This window comes from Anopheles stephensi, chromosome 2, assembly GCF_013141755.1.
Source record: "Anopheles stephensi strain Indian chromosome 2, UCI_ANSTEP_V1.0, whole genome shotgun sequence".
Lineage (NCBI taxonomy): Eukaryota > Metazoa > Arthropoda > Insecta > Diptera > Culicidae > Anopheles > Anopheles stephensi.
Window position 1 is genome coordinate 81,399,459 of NC_050202.1, and position 16,438 is coordinate 81,415,896.

The following is a 16,438-nucleotide window of genomic DNA, read 5'->3' on the forward strand; positions in this document are numbered from 1 at the left end:
AAAAAAAGTTTTACTCTGTTCGATTGCACAAAATGCACAATTTAATTGCTAGCGTAGGTTGGCGTTTTGGTGGGGGAGAAAATTAAGGAAATGCATCACCAAACGGTGCCAACATTTCCACGAATGCGAAAACAGATCGGTCGCCAATTTTGTTAGTTGGGCACCTCATCAGCTGTCAAACCCGCAAGCATTGCAATTTGACATGTTTTGGGTGTTTCGATATCATCCGCTATCATCCGGTTAAGTTTAGTTTTAGACAGTTTTATAACTTATTTCTTGGTGCAAGATTAGAATAAGCAGTAAGTATCGATGCTCGAACTATTCGGGAAGTGTCTCGCACCCCAAAACGAAAGCTTCATGTGGTCAGTTACGCTCAAAACTGATGGCCATTCGAGCACCCTACGCAGGCCGCAGGATAAACATATTACATAAAATGCTGTAAACCCGGTTGTGAAATGTGTTTGTGTGCTTTTTCCTTTTGCCAAACAATAGATATGATTACCTTACGACGTTTCGGTCGAAGTTTCGGGTACTGCCTAACCGCTCGCAGCTACAGCACACCGACGAGTGCAGCCACGGCGAAGATAATTGTGCCGGAGGGAAACGGCGACCGCAACAAAGTGCAGCCAAACCTCACCCGTACCACAGCCGCCGGTGTCAGTGGTGCGACAGCAGGTTCCAAAAGTATGCTGCAAAACATGTTTTGTTTGGGGGTGTTCAAAAGGCTAAACAATAATCCATCGTTCTAGATCCCATCGTGGCAGCCGCGTTCGCTTCTCTGCGCAATGAGGAATCCGGGCGGGAAGACAGTAACACCAGAGGTGCATCCGGCGACTCAAAACAAGACCTGCAAGTTGATGAGATGATCCTAAAGGCGAACACGGTAGCAGAGCTATTAGCCGTGGCGGATGTGACAAAGGTTAACCGAAAGCAGGCATTGAAAGTGAGTTTGCTCGGCAATATGCCTCCGCTTCAGAGCGGTACCAGTAATTGCGTTATTTAATTTTAGATTGTTTCCATTCTGGCGGAATGGAGCTCGATAAAGAAGGTTAAGCTGTCGGACTTTGAGAGTGATTCCCGATTCGTGGAGCTGTGCGGCCTACTTGGCCGTACCGGTTCCCAGCGTATGGCTAGCAGCAACCGGGCAGCTGCTTCGAAAGCGACCGAGCTGCAGGGTGACGATTTGCAAACCGTGCTCGGTATTACCGCCAACGATGAAGCGGCTAAACTCATTGCCGGTCTCACACTGCCGCAAATGATTAAAGTCATGTCCTCGCTATCGATCAAGAAGAAGCGCAGCATTCCGCTGCTTCGTTCGCTGTCCTTCAACATTGCCAGCAATCCGGGCCACTTGAATCTGAAGGAGTGTGGCGATCTGCTGTATGCGATGGCATGCCTGAACTATCGGGACGTCGTCCTGACCGGTCGTATCTGTGCCGAACTGGACCGAGAGCTGACAAAGAACACGGACAGAATAGCACCGATCGTGTCGGTGCTGACCAGCCTCGGTATGCTGCGATATCGCGATGGGACGGTGCTGGACAATCTGTGCGGTTGGATCGCATCGCACCACGAGCTGTGCAAACCGAGCCAGCTGGGTTCGATGTTGCTTTCGCTGGCCACGCTTAACTACGAACCGATCAGTATGGACACGATCAAGGCGAAGCTGATCGCAAACGTATCCGAGAACGACTTTATTCGATCGAGCGATTGGTTAAATACGGTGTGGTCGTTGACGGTGTTGAACTGCGTGAACGGTGATCAACTATCGTCCGTGCTGAATGGAGAGTTTTTCGAAAAGCTACAAGACGCGCGACGCGGCAACCTGCAACCCTCGATGAAGATGAAGCTACTTAATATGGCTGCTGTTGCGAAACGGGTGCCCGGTGCAAAAGAATCGCTGCTGGCCACACACAGGACGGAGCTTTTCGTTCCGTTCGAACCGTCCAAGGAAAAGCGAGTGCTTGTGACGGGCATGCTGGATGCGCTGAAAAGCCTAATACCCTCCGAGAGCATGGTCAAAATTAGTCAAACTACGACCATGGGCTTCACAATCGGTAAGAAACGAGTCAGCGAAGGATGATGGGTGAAGGGGGAATAATATCTTTGCCTATTTTTCTCTTGACCCGAATAGATGCTGAATGTGTTTTGGATAAGAAATGCTTACCCCTGCCCGTTGACAAAGAACACGAACAGGGAACGAGGTGAGTGTTCTTGCACCAACGCAATATGTCTACAAAAATATATTCAATAATGGTGTCCCATTTTTTTTTCTTCCATCCATTCAGGATTGCGCTGCTAGTGCACGACTATCACGACATGTGTCAGGGGCCGCACGTTTCGCTGAACGGAATACAGGCACTGAACATGCGATTACTGGAGCAGGAAGGCTACACCGTACTGTCGATACCGTACAACGAGTTCAGCACCAGTGATAAGCTGCTGAAGCGCGTGGAGTATTTGCAGAAAAAGTTCAAGTCAATCGTTACCAGCAAACAGTAGTGGCGCGGCTCATCCTCCTAGTGACCGACGCGACCACCCACGCCAGTGCGCGCTCGTCGTTAATGTCGTTAAGAATGAAAAGAATAAAACATTATCCCAAAAACCTAGCGCGCCGCCCGTTTATACCAGCTTCTCGTCCAGTCCGACCTGCCACCAGTCGCCGGACTCGGTGAACTCTTGGTCGATTTCACGCAGCTGACCAAACACGGACCGGGCCAGGGCATGCTTGCTCTGAATTTCCTTCAGCACGCTCGGCTGATAAAAGCGGTCCAATCTTTCCAGCTTCAGGTGGGCCCGTGTTTCCTGCTCCGTCAGGCAGATGCAGTTCCACGGCGACCAGTCCTGGGCCACGTTCCAGCGCGGTAGCTTCAGGTCGGCCCGGTCCGTATCGTTCGAGATGACCGAATGGCCGTGCCAGATGTTTTCCACGATGTGCTTGATGTCGTTCTCCTGTATGATGAAGGCGTACGATGCGAGCGAACCACGCTTCCGCTCATCGCGCCGAATAGCACGCAGAATCGAACGGTAGACGGCAATATCGACGGTCGATCCTAGCAGCGAGGTACACTGCCCGCAAACGTCCGCCGAACGTTGACGCGTGTGCACGGTGAACGCGTGCGTTGGACGAAGTTTTTTGCATTTGCGACACAGTTTAGTGGCCGGCTCTGTAGATAATGAGGATGGAAAGGTAATTATGGTGCGACAGCATGCCGTGCAAACCACAACAAACAATCCTTACTTTCGCGTGCCTTTTCCGGATCGGTGCGTATAATGTCGGCCAGCAGCGTTAGCTGGCGCTTTCGCAAAACGGACAAATCTTCCACCGTCAAGTGACAGAGCAAAAGCTGCCGTTCCCGTTGCAGCAGACCTTCCAGCTGGGGCCGTTCGGAGGGAAGAAGATAGAGTACAATTATTGTTAGTGAAGCACAAATCGTACAAACAGCAACACAATGCCGTATGATTAAACGTCAAACCGTGTACGGAAGCACCACACATACGGACCTCTCCCGTCGCGGGATGGTTTTCCTGCACGATTACATCCGACAGTTCGTCCAGCAGCGCCACATGCTCCTGAGGATTACCGCCCGCACTGGGCGGTAGAGCCATCTTCAGCCGCCGGTAGTACAGCAGCAGAAATCGGGCCCGTTGCGTTTGCGGTGTTTCCATCTCGATGACCCGGTCTGCCAGATACAGGCAGGTAGAGAGGTAAGGTTATCAATCACTTCGGTGGTGGTGGTGGCATGATACTTACTGTTGTAGCCGACCCAACGCTTCGGTTCACTGATTTTCACCAGCTGCCGTTCGACCACCTCCTCCAGCTGCTCCCGCCGGATGGCACGCCGCTGCCGCTCGACGCCATTTAGGAGCTGGATTTCCTTGTCGAGCAAAATGTTCATCTCGGCTATTTTCGGTGCGCCGGAATACTTCTCCCGTATCAGCTTCATCTCGTTCTCCTTCCAGCAGTGTATTTGCGCAAACAGTGCGTCAAACTCTTCGTTCGTTTTGGGGTAGGCCCGGGCGACGGCCGTTTTGTTGTGGGCGTTCGCTTTCGAACTTTGTGCACCGGCCTCATTTTCCTGCTGCTGTTTCTGCAAGTCTCTGGTAAATTAAAAGGGGTTTTTGAAAATGGACAGCTATTATTATTTAAAGCGCATTTGTCTACTAAAGCTGTGTACAGCGTGTAGTCGAAGAGTTCAGTTTCCTACTGGCACGGGACCGCCATATTCTTGTAAAACAAATCGCATTGTAAAGCGAATGAAGAAACGACGAGGCAGTGATTAATTTGTCCTAATACCTATTATGAAAAGCCGATGAGAAATGTACCGATTGGCAACCCGTGGCAACCATGGCAACCATCACTTTTCGCGTTTTTCTCATCCCCGGCACGCTCACCAACCGACTCGCGACAATATCCATTACCATAACAAATCCTTCTAATGAATTAATATTCCACCCGGCGCTGCGTAATGGCAGCGTGTACGAGCGAGTTAGACCATGAAACGAGGTTGAAGACAGGACGCGCCACACATGCCGCGCTCAAATGGCCATCAGAGGTGAGACGTGGGCCGCGCACGGTCCTACAGGAATCTTTTGATAAGCTTGTTAATTTGTAGCTACGGTGTGTCCCGATCGCACGTTGCCGTTGTTAAGGAAGTGATCGATAAATTCTTCCCGATCGCGAGCGAGAGTAGTAATCATCGATCGGTTTGTTCCGCCCACGAAGCAGCGGCTTACGGTGGGGATTGATCGTGACGCTCGGACACGCGTGAGCCAGACCACGGCCAGATCCGTACGACCTGTAACGATGGTTAGGGTGCAGTAAAATCGTACGATTAATCGGTGTGATCGAAGGAATGGCTTGAATCAATATCAGCTACGGTCATACCTCCGGGCTACGCGTTGGCTGGTTCGATGTGCTAAGCTCCTACGGCAAGCACTCATTGCAATTATTTGAGCCACGCGTTATTCAGGCCGGAATCGCTGGAGCGTTCTAATGAGTTGTTCAGTTTTCAATTTAATGGGACATCTGCCGCATTCCTATGATCCGATCTGACCGGGGAGTGAGCGCACTTAAACGCGATTCATTAACCGATGGACGGCTAGTTGAAGTGGAGTGGAAGATGAGCTCGGCGAGAGCTTTCTTCTTCATACCTTACAAACTGGAACGTGATGCGTCGCTCGAATGGGAATTCGGTTTTTACTACGCTCGAAACCTAACCGCCCGTTTGGTTTCAATTAGTAAGGACCTATAAAATGGACATAAATCGCCAACCGAGTGCGGTAGGTCCGGGGTGCCGCTAATCAGCATATAAAACTGTTGCTAAAATCTACACCTTCTATTGCAACAAAATGGATGCTATCTGCCCAGTTCCTCTTCGGGATAAGGTGGTAAAGATGCATGTTTACTACACATTAGGTATATGGGTGTCAGCAGTAGCGGTATCGGCCCCGGAGATTGATTGCCCACATGGCGTACGCTAAGCAGCTTTAAAGCTGACGCAGATTTTAATGCCCTTATACGCCGCCGGTACGCGAGCGAAAAACCGCACTTGCTCACTGGCCAAGAACTAACGAACGACGGCGAACTGACCGGCAAGTGCAGTGCCCCCCACAACTGCAAATCGCAAAACCCGACAGAACTTCTCTATTTAGATTTTATCACGCAGTGGCCTAGATAAGTTTATGGTGCAGCCTGTGGTTAAGACCACCTCGCCGGACGGTTGGGCGATGATTCGATTCTGAGCGACGCGGTACCGGTCGGCGTGTGCGCACCTTAGACTGCGGCGTAATTGCCGTTCCGCTACACTTTTCACCAGTTTACCCAGTGCGCCAAAAAGGTACGGAACCGTGGTGGTGCAGAACGAATCTATGCGCCGGTGACGTCGTTGAGTATTGTTCACCCATTTCGCTTCCTGCTTAACACCCGGGCACGGTAGGGCATCATCGCTTTTGACAAATTTGCAACCATTTAGACATATCTAATGGATAGGAGAAAGCCGCTTCCTGCTTGTACGCGCGTTGAATTAACGTCATTATGACGATTTAATTGCTTCGAATATGAGCAAAAGCGTCCACGGCGGCTTTGCCATTTGCCGTCAGAGGAAGTTAATCGAACACCTACCTCCATTCAGCGGCACTCTTTCTAATGAGCCGCTGCCACAACAGGCGCCGGAAGTTTCGCTGTATCAGTATCACCTTACCGACGAGATCTTGGCGCCGTTCAAGCTCTTGGGCAGTTTCGTACGGAAGCGCTGCCCGGCACAGACCGTCGGGCACTTTACGCTCGGCCACAGCCAACCCCGAGTGCTGCACTGCCTGCGTGCGCGGAATCGTGGTAATGGTGGTCCTTTCGCACACGGTCTGTGTGTCACGGCTGTACTTGGTGCCTGCCCGTGCTAAGCGATCCGCCGGTGGGCCCGTTTGCGTGAAGGCGTGATGATACTCGATATCTGGAATGATGGGAGCATGAGAATGCAATTGGTAGGAAAATGCCCCAAAGAAGGGCAAAGGATCCTACTGTTCTGTTTGTTTATGTAGCCACCGACGAAGGGTTTGGTGATGACCTGGTTCTCAATTTCTACCACCACATCACGGGTAGGTTTGCCATCCTCGCCTGGAATGCGAACCGTTATGATATCGGGAAGGGTGAGATTGCTGGAAAAAGAATAGAAAAGTACGCGGTTTTGTGAGTATGCAAAGAGATTTTTTTGGGGGATTGAAGAAGTTAAGCGACACTGAGTCTCTCAGAGCTTCTTCACATTCTTCGTCGGCACTGCATCCTCGAGAAGTCCCGGCATGCCATTCCTGGCTTCCTCTTAATTACTTGCCTTTATAATCTTAATTATTGCTTTTATACGCTTTAATTTGGTTAAAAAAATCTCGCCATTAGCGTTAGAATTCAAAGCATATTCACTGAACTGCACTTGTCAACCTTCACGATGCGTCAAATCTGGGAGAAGATGGCGGAGCAGCAGCTCCACTCCTACCATCTCTTTATTGATTTTAAAGCCGCATATAACAGCATAGCCAGGGTAAAACTATACGACGCAATGAGCTCTTTTGGAATCCCGGCCAAGCTTATCAGGCTTGTAAGAATGACAATGGCCAACATCGCATGCCAGGCGAAGGTGGATGGAAAACTCTCAAGGTCCTTTGCTACCACCAAGGGCCTGCGCCAGGGAGATGGGCTTGCCTGTCTCCTTTTCAACCTGGCGCTAGAGAGAGCCATCTGCCACTCGGAGGTGGAAACTTCGGGGACCATCTTCTATAGGTCAATCCAGATCCTGGCAAACGCTGATGACATAGACATCATAGGTTTGAGGCTCTCCTATCTAGCAGAAGCTTATCAAAGGATCGAACGTGCGGCACAGAACCTCGGGTTGAAGACTAACGAGGCCACCAGCGGCTCTGCTAACAAACACTGATTATCGCAAGGGTGATGTACAGATAGGTGACCGCACCTTCCAAGTCGTCCAAAACTTCACCTATCTGGTCTGGTCAAAAGGCAGCCCACCGACAACAACATAGATGTCGAGTTATGCGCGTGCTGGCTGCCAACCGGTGTAGTATGAGCCTGAGGGAACTTCTCCACTCTTAATACCTGTCCCAGTACTCACGTACGCCTCTGAGACATGGACTCTGTCCAAAACTGAAGAATCCCTCTTAGCCATCGCATATTATAACGCTCTTCGAAAAGAGTTGGGCCTTCGTAATTCCTTCCTAACATAACCTCAACAAATGAAGATAGCATTCCTTTCAACAACGGCTATTTCTATACAATAACCAGCCGGACAGCTCCAAACCCAATTAGATAAGAAAAGAGAAATGCTTCTTCCATCATCTTTCCCCGAGAGCAAGACATAAATTTGGTTGAACCGTTCTAAACAAAAAGTGCACCCTTTCGTCCAATTAAAATGGAAATGCATTCTGCTTAACATAGTGATTGTTGGGAGTCTTCTCACGACCCACCATCGCAACATACCACCCCAACCCCAAAGAAAAAAAAAACCCCCGCTCAACTATCAAAGACATCCCACAGTCCCGGCCGGTACCTACCGATAGTAGAGCTTCAGGTTGAGCTGCACATTCTCCTCCCGGGCGGCGTCGGACAGCAGCAGCTCCAGATCGCACACATTATACTCGCTGACGCACAGCTCCTCCAGACGTCGGTGACCGGGCAGTTCCGCGCCGGCCTGGCGCAGCAGCAAGAATTTCGATTTCACCTGAAATTTGCACGCAATGTGTTCCTTCACCTCGTCGAGCGTGTGATGGCGTGGGTAGGCGTGCGCAACCACTTGTGCTTTCATGAGATGGAATTTTACGGTTACATCCTTTCGGCACGTTCGGCTACCGCCGGCCGTTGATACCGACACCGGCAGCGTACCGGAAGCGCTCGTGTCCGCCACCGAGAACGATTCTTCCTCGCCCCGTTCACCCATCGCTGGACGGCTGGGCTGGGGGCCGGCTTTTGTAATTGATGTTGGGCCGTCTCCGTACTCGGCGTCAACCCGCTTTCGCGTAGCCCAAAGGTTCGCGTCACTTTCTTCTCGTTTTCCCCTTCCTTTCCTCCCTTACGGCGAGCGGTTCCGGAACCGAACCAACCGATCACGGGCGTAACGAGCACGAGCAAAAGCAATGTCCGGTGCCGCCGTTTGCGATGAAGCGCGTGACGCGTCGTCGATTACTTTTCGAAACTGTGCACTGAGCAGCAAGCAGCAGAACAAATTGAAAGCGGTCGCATCGAAGCAAGCAAAGCGGGTGCTGAGCGAAAAACAAATAACGAACCTGTGCGCGGGCACAGCACTGTTCTCATGGTAACGACAACTTCACCAGGAATGGCACGGGGTAGGGTGCGTTGCTAAGGGAGCTGCGGTGCGGTGGCGCCTGCGATTTGGCCTCGACGATCAAACTCGGTGAGAATCTTACCGACGTCACTGCTGGCCATTCGGTTGGGGTGCAATGATGATTGTTATTATACTGCCACGATCATCTTCTTTCGCCGGGTCGATTGACCCATCGTCGGATCGAATTGTCGTCCGACAAGGGACAAGGGCGTTGTGGAATTGGTTGGTGGGGGAAAAATATCAATTTTCGAAACCTCATCCGTCCGGCATCGGCCTTCGACCCCTTTGGGTGGGCCTGTCGTCCCAAACGATGAATATGAAGCTTAGAACACACGCATAATGTGACCGAAGGAGAGCACAGAACGTGGTTCCGATTCTCATGGCCGCCCAAGCCCTGCGAAACACTCCGTCTCGTGTGATTAAGGCAACAGCAGCGAATGCAGGGAAAATGGGTGCCGCCAACCACTAATTATGTGATGTTTGCCATCGCATAAATAACTGTAAAGACAGTGAAGTACGACGATTTCGCGGTCCCTCTGGTCCGTAGTCTATAAACCCTCCGGTGCTCCACTTCGTGGCCGCTTCCCACATACGGGTATCGGTGTTCGGCGGCAGTCTGCGCAGCATATCTGCACAAAGATTTAAAGTTTTGGCCAAGCTTTAAAAGCTGTTAAAAGGGATATAAAACTAAATTGATTTGTGAGCGGGCAAGAACCAAACCCCCGGCACATTACCGTGCAGCAGGATCGGTGGAGCCACGGTGAACGCACGGAAGTCACAAATCATTCGCATCCCATCCATTCGGTTCGATGTTTGGTCGATCCGGTTTGGTTCGAAAGGGGGAATATAGCACGGAAAGAGGAGTTCTTTTTATGCAGAGAGATTCTTATTTTAAGCCAAAAAAAGTGCAGAGTTTTTGCTGTGACATGATTTTCTTTTTGGGGAATTTTCACAATAAAATGTTTCAATATTTTTTTATGTCGAGAACTCCTATCATAATGTGATCTAGATATGAGGGAAACCCTGCAATGGTAACCATAGTAACACTAAACCATGTCTGCAAACCATACTTTCCCAACCACCCTTAACCATCGAGGTAGTGCGATAATCCGATGCGCTAATCACAGCACACCCTAGTCAGCACGTTTTGACATCCGTTTTACCAGCCGAAGGGCACAACGGGGCCAGACCGCTTGCTCCCCATGCATGCGGCATCAATTACGCGCGCGTACCTCCAACACGTTAGCCGCATGTGCAAGAGGTAATCATATAAATGGTGCTTGAGCTCGGTAAGCCCTTTGAACGCGTGAAAACCGATCGTCAATGATCCGTTGTCGTGTGTTTCCTTCCCTAAATCACGTCACGATCAGCAAAGCAAGAGGAAAAACACGGCGAAAAAACACTGCCAGTTTTTCCCTTCTTTTTGCGCCCTGGTTGTTGTGTGTGTGTGTGTGATGGTTATCAGCTGCCTTAATGTGGTACGAAGAAAATGGTTCACCAGCCAGTGCATCATGATCAATTTAGCTTGCAAACAAGTAACTTGCGCGAAAGTGAAAACGACGAACCCGCTGGTTAGGCTGGCTGGTGGAACGGTTCAATCCGCTCCTGGTTTATCTCTTTCTATCGGATGGGATTTTTTTTTCGTTTTGCCAACGAGAAAGGAAAACTAAAGCAAGGCACAACATCTTGCCGAAGAAAGACAGCACAAGGGTAACAGGGTAGCAGCGTACAGCCCGTGCACGTGGTGGCGTTGGTGGTTTTGGATGGATGAAATTCGGGGCCATCGTTTCGTCATTCGCGTGTTCCATTTTTGCACGTTTTGCGTTCTCCCGGCTGTCTTTGGCAGGAGGGTAACGGGATAGCAAACAGCGAAAAAACTACACCGGTACGGGCTGGGTTCGTGGGTGGAAGGATGAGATGGCGACAAGAAGAGTCAAACAAACAGCAACAACCAACAAAATGTACACGCCAAAGGAAGACGTTTGGGTTTCAAATCTTTGTCAGTCGATCTGGCACTCGCTCCCCCCCCCCCCTTTTCTCGTCCCCAGTACCATCAACCTTCCGCTTTCTTCGGTCCTCCGGTACGATAGGAGACGACGAACGAGAATATAATTAAATCCATTCTGCGGTTTTGTGTGGTTGGTTGCGTGGGAAATACGGTTCTCCCGGAGAACCGCAGAAAAAGTGCGGCGTGCGAGTGGCTTTAACCACGCGAACGCAGAGTAATCAGTCCGGGCCTCAGCCCGGTCTAACTGTTTATGTGCTGAAAATTATGTGCAGCCATTGATTTGCAGTCGCGCGTGATGGATGATGAGGATGCCGAGGATGGAACGTGACGGATGGAAGGCTAGGCTTCTGGGGGAGCCGAAGCCAGAAATATCAAATGACACAAAACCGCCAACGCGGGAAGGCTCGTGGCGGGTGGTGCAGATGCACGCAAACAAAAAAACCCAAAACCTCAAAGATCCCTTTTGCGGGTGCGTAAGCTTGGAAGTGACTGCGTATCATGTCAACATGTCAACCGCTTGTCATTGGTGAGAGCTTTGTCTTTGCTTCGGCCTTCCCCTCGTGACAGCCACCCGCAAGCAATCTCCATAGTTACACCGAGATCCTGTGGCCGTGGAGGCCTGCAAAACATTAATTGCAACAAACTAATTGGGTTTGTTAAGAGTCTATTAGCAGTCGCAAGAACAGAGGCGCACAGGAATTTGACCCCATTTTATGGCAATTTTGTGCAGTGAATGGAGATGGTCCATCTAACACACACACACAGTGAAAGAGCCTCACGGGACGATGAATAGCGATCAAATTAAAAGTCATCAATCTTTTCGAACCTCGCCGGAAGATTGAATGCGTAGCAGGCCATGCGCAAAAAAAGCAAATCAAAAGAACAGAGCTCTTCTGTTTGTGTTGTCGTGCAATTGCTTTATCCCAGTTTCAGCGCTCACTTTGTTTGAATAGTGTCTGTGTGGCAAAGGACAGCGCGGAGGAGACTGCAGCCTTTCAGAAATCAAAGCCAGCTCGTACATCACGCGATCATTATCGTGAGTTTCTCCTTCCGGAAGCACAGAAGTGGATCAGCGAATACGTGTACACCGGTAACCTTCGTCCCTTATCGCGGCTTTGCGTCTTCGCGATACATCCGAGTGTAATGTGTGTGAAGATAAATCGTCCCGGGCACGGTGTGATTTGATTTGCATTAATTAGCGCAGTGTAAGTAATGATCCGGTAGAATAGGTAGGCATTGGTAGGTAGAACTGTCGAAAATTGGAGTTGTTTTTTTACCCACCTGACCATGAACCCCACCGGTGACCGGTTACTGTCGATGAAGATGCAGCGCCGGTCGTCACGAATGGCAGGAAGAAATTTGTGTATAAAGTTGATTGCTGGCCGGTGGAACATCACGTAACGCAAGGTATGATTAATGAAGGGGTCACTCGATTTCGCACAGCGCTTAGAATGTGGAGCTTCTGGTTTTTTTTTGCTGGAGCCTCCGAAGCAAAACATCTTTCTCCATTTATTTTTGCTTTACGATCTGGTCTGTCATTTTTACTTCCCTGCTTCATTTATTTGCAACAGCCAACAGGTTTATTGCCCGGCTCGCTATAAATAAAGGTCTGTAAACATGCAAATATTCAAAGTACGCTAGCGAAGAATCGCCATTACCCGGCCGTATTTATGACATAAGACCTTTCCACGCAAAGCGTGCGAGAACGACCGCAAATCTTCTGGCTCCGGCGAGCGATTGCGTGTTCGATCCGTACCGGACATCACGGAATCACAAAACCTGTGCAATGAATATTCAAATGGCACGTTCGACATCAGGCCTTAAGTCACCCAAAAAGCTAACAGTACTTGTCCAACAATTTCTCTTTACACCCGACACTCTCGGAGGCACCGTGGGCCACCATCCAAATCGGCTCATTATCCAGTCTGGGAACGTACGGACACTCTGGTCTGGCAGAGCGGAGAAGACGTCTCCATTTCATTGTCATTCTGCTCGTCGAAACGAAGCGAAGTCTGGTGGACCACCACCATCAAATGGCTGCTCGTCAGAATGCGATTTGGGGAATGTCACCAATTTTAATGCCTCCAATTCATTCCGCCAGAATACGGTAGCTCGTTTGGGTGGTTGGTGTTGGAGCCCAATTCCCAAGCTCCGCGGAAGACGCACGCCCAGTGGTAGGAGGAATCTTCAAAAAACGGGGAGCCCGCGTGGAACCTGAGTAAGACATTAGGGGGTTAAAAATCTTGTTTTCCTTTTTTCTTATCTCCTAATCACCGATGCAACTTGGTGGCATGAACCTTAACCCAAAATTCCAACTGCGGGAGTACTTGAAATTTGTACCAAATTAATTCCAGTCCAGACAGGCTGATGTCTCTTTTTCTTCTCTCTCGTTGAAGCAAAAAGAGAAAAATACTAATAACGCGAAATTAGCATACTGACCCAATGGCACAGCTAAAGCGGTTTCGGTAAAACTTAATCCCTCGCTTTAGTCGGAGGTTTGGACCAAGACGCGCTGCGGGCCGTGTTGCATGCGCCGCCTCACTGCTGCACAGTGACGACAGGAACCATCGTTTCCGTGGCGTTTGCTGCTTACCAGGCCATCCATTAGTGGATATTTTGGGAACCCTTTTGGGCAGGTTGAAGAAGCACAAAACTCCCAGGGTTTGCTTTCCAGCCGGGGTCTTTTTTTTTTTTTTTTTTGGGGATGAGGAATAAACGTCAGCGATCACAAATCACAAGCCACGCGGGCGGGCAGCAATCCACCTGGTTGGTTCGCGTTTTAGTTTATGGACGTGTTCCCCAGCTTTCTTGCTGGCCCTCGTCCTCCGAAGCGAAGGCACATTATGTCGAGAATATCTTCATTTTTGCCACCGACCGCGTCCGGACCATCATCATCCCTCCCGGTTCCATTTCTTATTTATGATCACCACACCGACCGACCGAAGCTGGCGCGCGCCCAGTAACACACGGCCACACGGGAGTATAAATGGTTTTGGTGGCGCTTTTTGAAGGGACCGGCCGGATGCAACGGTTGATCGAGCTGGTAATGATAAGTTTATGACGAAATGATCGATTTCTCCGAGCGCGGCTCGAAGCGCAACCGGCGGGAGCCACGCACACAAACGCAGCGTGTGGTGTAAACTAGTTTGCGTCCGGATCGGTTTCTTGGTTCAGTGTTTTGTTTTATGGTGCGGTGATGTAATTGTAAATGGAAAACAAGTCAATTAGAATTTTAATAACCATTCATCAAATCACAGAAGGCAGAGGGTTTGATGCTGTTAAATGGTTTTTTGTTGTCGTTGTTGTTTGGGACAGTAAACGGGACACTGTCGAGGTACCGCTCGGTCGGTCGGCTGTCCCACTTGTTCCGTTGCACTAATTTGATTTATGTGCTGCGTCCAAATGATATGTTTTGATCCATGTGAGCAGGTTTCGTTTCGTTACAGTATTTATATTGACCCGGTGATTTATGCTACTTGAATTGTATCATGTTTTTTTTGGAGCATTTTCTTTTGATTGTGAGGTTCTTATGGGACTTTGGAAAGCTTTGAGCTTAGAGTATACAAGAATTTTGTAAATATTGAAATAAAATTAGATTCCATATCAAGCTATATTTCCTCAAATTTTAAGATTTTCATGGCTTTTTTGCATATTCTTCTAGGTGACTTCATGATGGCTATGTTAACGGCTGGAAAACGAACGATTCTGCTACTGTCCAGATGCTCAAAATCGTTTTTGACTGCCATTGAAGAATCTAGAGCAAAGGCGTTCAATCACTATGGAACGATAGGCATCACATGTAATTTCAACCAATCTGTGAAGCTCATATCGGATAGCTCAATCGTCAAGCAATTGCTTAAGAGGAATGATAAACGCAGATCGAACGCAATCCCAATATCTTGTTTTCACACTCAGCTCGAGATTAACAAGAACCGGGAGCACAACATCGATCCATACAAACTGTTGGAGGATGAGCTGAAGTACATCTACGTTGATATAAGGCAGGAAATCAGTCGTGCAACCACTCATCAAGAACTACACAAAATGGCCTCATACTACTTGGATGGACAGGGCAAAGCATTCCGCCCGATGGTTACAATACTGATGGCGAAGGCACTAAACTGCCACACTCTAAATGCAAACCAAAGTACAGCAACTGCTCAGCGACAGATCGCGATGGTTGCGGAAATGATTCACACCGCCAGCCTAGTGCACGATGACGTCATCGACCAGTCATTTGCTAGACGGGGCAAACCGAGTGTCAACGTACTGTGGAACCACAAACAGCTGGCACAGGCCGGTGACTACATTCTTGCCGTTGCCTCGATGCTGCTGGCCCGTCTAAAACACGACGAAGTAACGCTGATCATTAGCCAAGTGTTGACCGATTTGGTGCAGGGCGAGTTCATGCAGCTCGTCGCGACGGAGTCCGAAAACGATCGCTTTGCACATTATTACACGAAAACGTACAGGAAGACAGCATCCTTGATAGCCAACAGTTTGAAGGCAGTTGGAGTAGTGTCGGGCGCAGACACTCGTATGGTTCAGCTAAGCTATCAATATGGACGTAATATTGGGCTTGCGTTTCAACTGTTGGATGATTTGCTGGATTTTGTATCAAGCTCGGAAGAGATAGGCAAGCCGGTAGCGGTCGATTTGAAGCTCGGTCTTGCCACTGCTCCGGTACTGTTCGCCAGCGAAGAGTTTCCCGAGCTCAACCCTATGATACGCCGTCACTTTCGTGGACCGGGTGACGTTGAGCGAGCCTACGAACTGGTACACCAGTCGCAAGGGCTTGAAGAGACGCGGTTCCTCGTCCGTAGACACTGCCACGAGGCCCAACGACTTGCATCGCGGCTGGACGATTCGCCCTACCAGAAGGGTCTCATCGTGGTCACTGACTTGCTGCTCAACCGGATGAAGTAGTTGCAGATAGGAAATCAAATTAGTAACTAAGAAAGGTGAGTACGCTTATTCATGTACATTAACGTGACTTAATTGTTAGCTGCTGCAGCTGTAATTAAAAAAAGAAATGATTAACTTTGGTTTACTCCCCTATGAATGCTACCAAATTTGCACCAAAGATCATTTAAGAAAAATGGAAAAAAAAACACGAAGCGAATGGATTCTTATCGACAACATGCATGCTCCGAAGGCATGCCATCACCAACAATTTTCATTCTTAATTGTATTTTTACGCACTCAACCATAAGCCTCTCAATTGGGGGGCGCTCGAAGAGTTTGAAAATATGTACCGATCATTATGTCCGGAAGAATGTCGATCATTAACATGCACCATACCGGTAATGGTATAAAGTGTAAACCTCACGCATTCCCGTTTTATTAGCCATTTACCTGTGGTATCCTCGTCTATCTTTCCCATTTTACTATTCTAAGAAATTTGTTAGTAGATCGTTTAGGCGATACTTTGACGCCAACGCTAGCGTTCCATTGAGCAATCCGTCGGTTTAGGGGGAGCGTTAAGCAGTAAAACACTGACCCATCTGCCGGTACGAATCTCGACAATAAAAGTGGAGGTACTTCTTTTCCATTCCCTTGGCCAGTTGATTTTCCCCAATTAAGA

General features: G+C 49.3%; 3 protein-coding genes across 3 annotated transcripts; 2 read left to right on the forward strand and 1 right to left on the reverse strand.

Annotated features, from left to right (window-relative positions):
• The first annotated feature begins 144 nt into the window (after window positions 1–144).
• On the forward strand, window positions 145–2,610 carry LOC118505573 (FAST kinase domain-containing protein 3, mitochondrial). Its single transcript, XM_036041529.1, has 6 exons — window positions 145–299; window positions 493–684; window positions 750–943; window positions 1,010–2,057; window positions 2,135–2,204; window positions 2,289–2,610. Exons 2-6 carry the CDS (start codon window positions 495–497, stop codon window positions 2,500–2,502), a joined length of 1,716 nt encoding a protein of 571 aa, XP_035897422.1. The 5' UTR covers window positions 145–299; window positions 493–494; the 3' UTR covers window positions 2,503–2,610.
• LOC118505572 (IQ and ubiquitin-like domain-containing protein) lies at window positions 2,210–8,450 on the reverse strand. Its single transcript, XM_036041528.1, has 7 exons — window positions 8,059–8,450; window positions 6,521–6,657; window positions 6,125–6,452; window positions 3,755–4,101; window positions 3,505–3,683; window positions 3,242–3,377; window positions 2,210–3,167 (listed from the first exon to the last, which is right to left on the reverse strand). Exons 1-7 carry the CDS (start codon window positions 8,439–8,441, stop codon window positions 2,623–2,625), a joined length of 2,055 nt encoding a protein of 684 aa, XP_035897421.1. The 5' UTR covers window positions 8,442–8,450; the 3' UTR covers window positions 2,210–2,622.
• On the forward strand, window positions 3,574–15,815 carry LOC118505575 (decaprenyl-diphosphate synthase subunit 1-like). The gene is made up of 2 exons (XM_036041531.1): window positions 3,574–3,708; window positions 14,516–15,815. Exon 2 carries the CDS (start codon window positions 14,524–14,526, stop codon window positions 15,778–15,780), a length of 1,257 nt encoding a protein of 418 aa, XP_035897424.1. The 5' UTR covers window positions 3,574–3,708; window positions 14,516–14,523; the 3' UTR covers window positions 15,781–15,815.
• The last annotated feature ends 623 nt before the right edge of the window (window positions 15,816–16,438 follow it).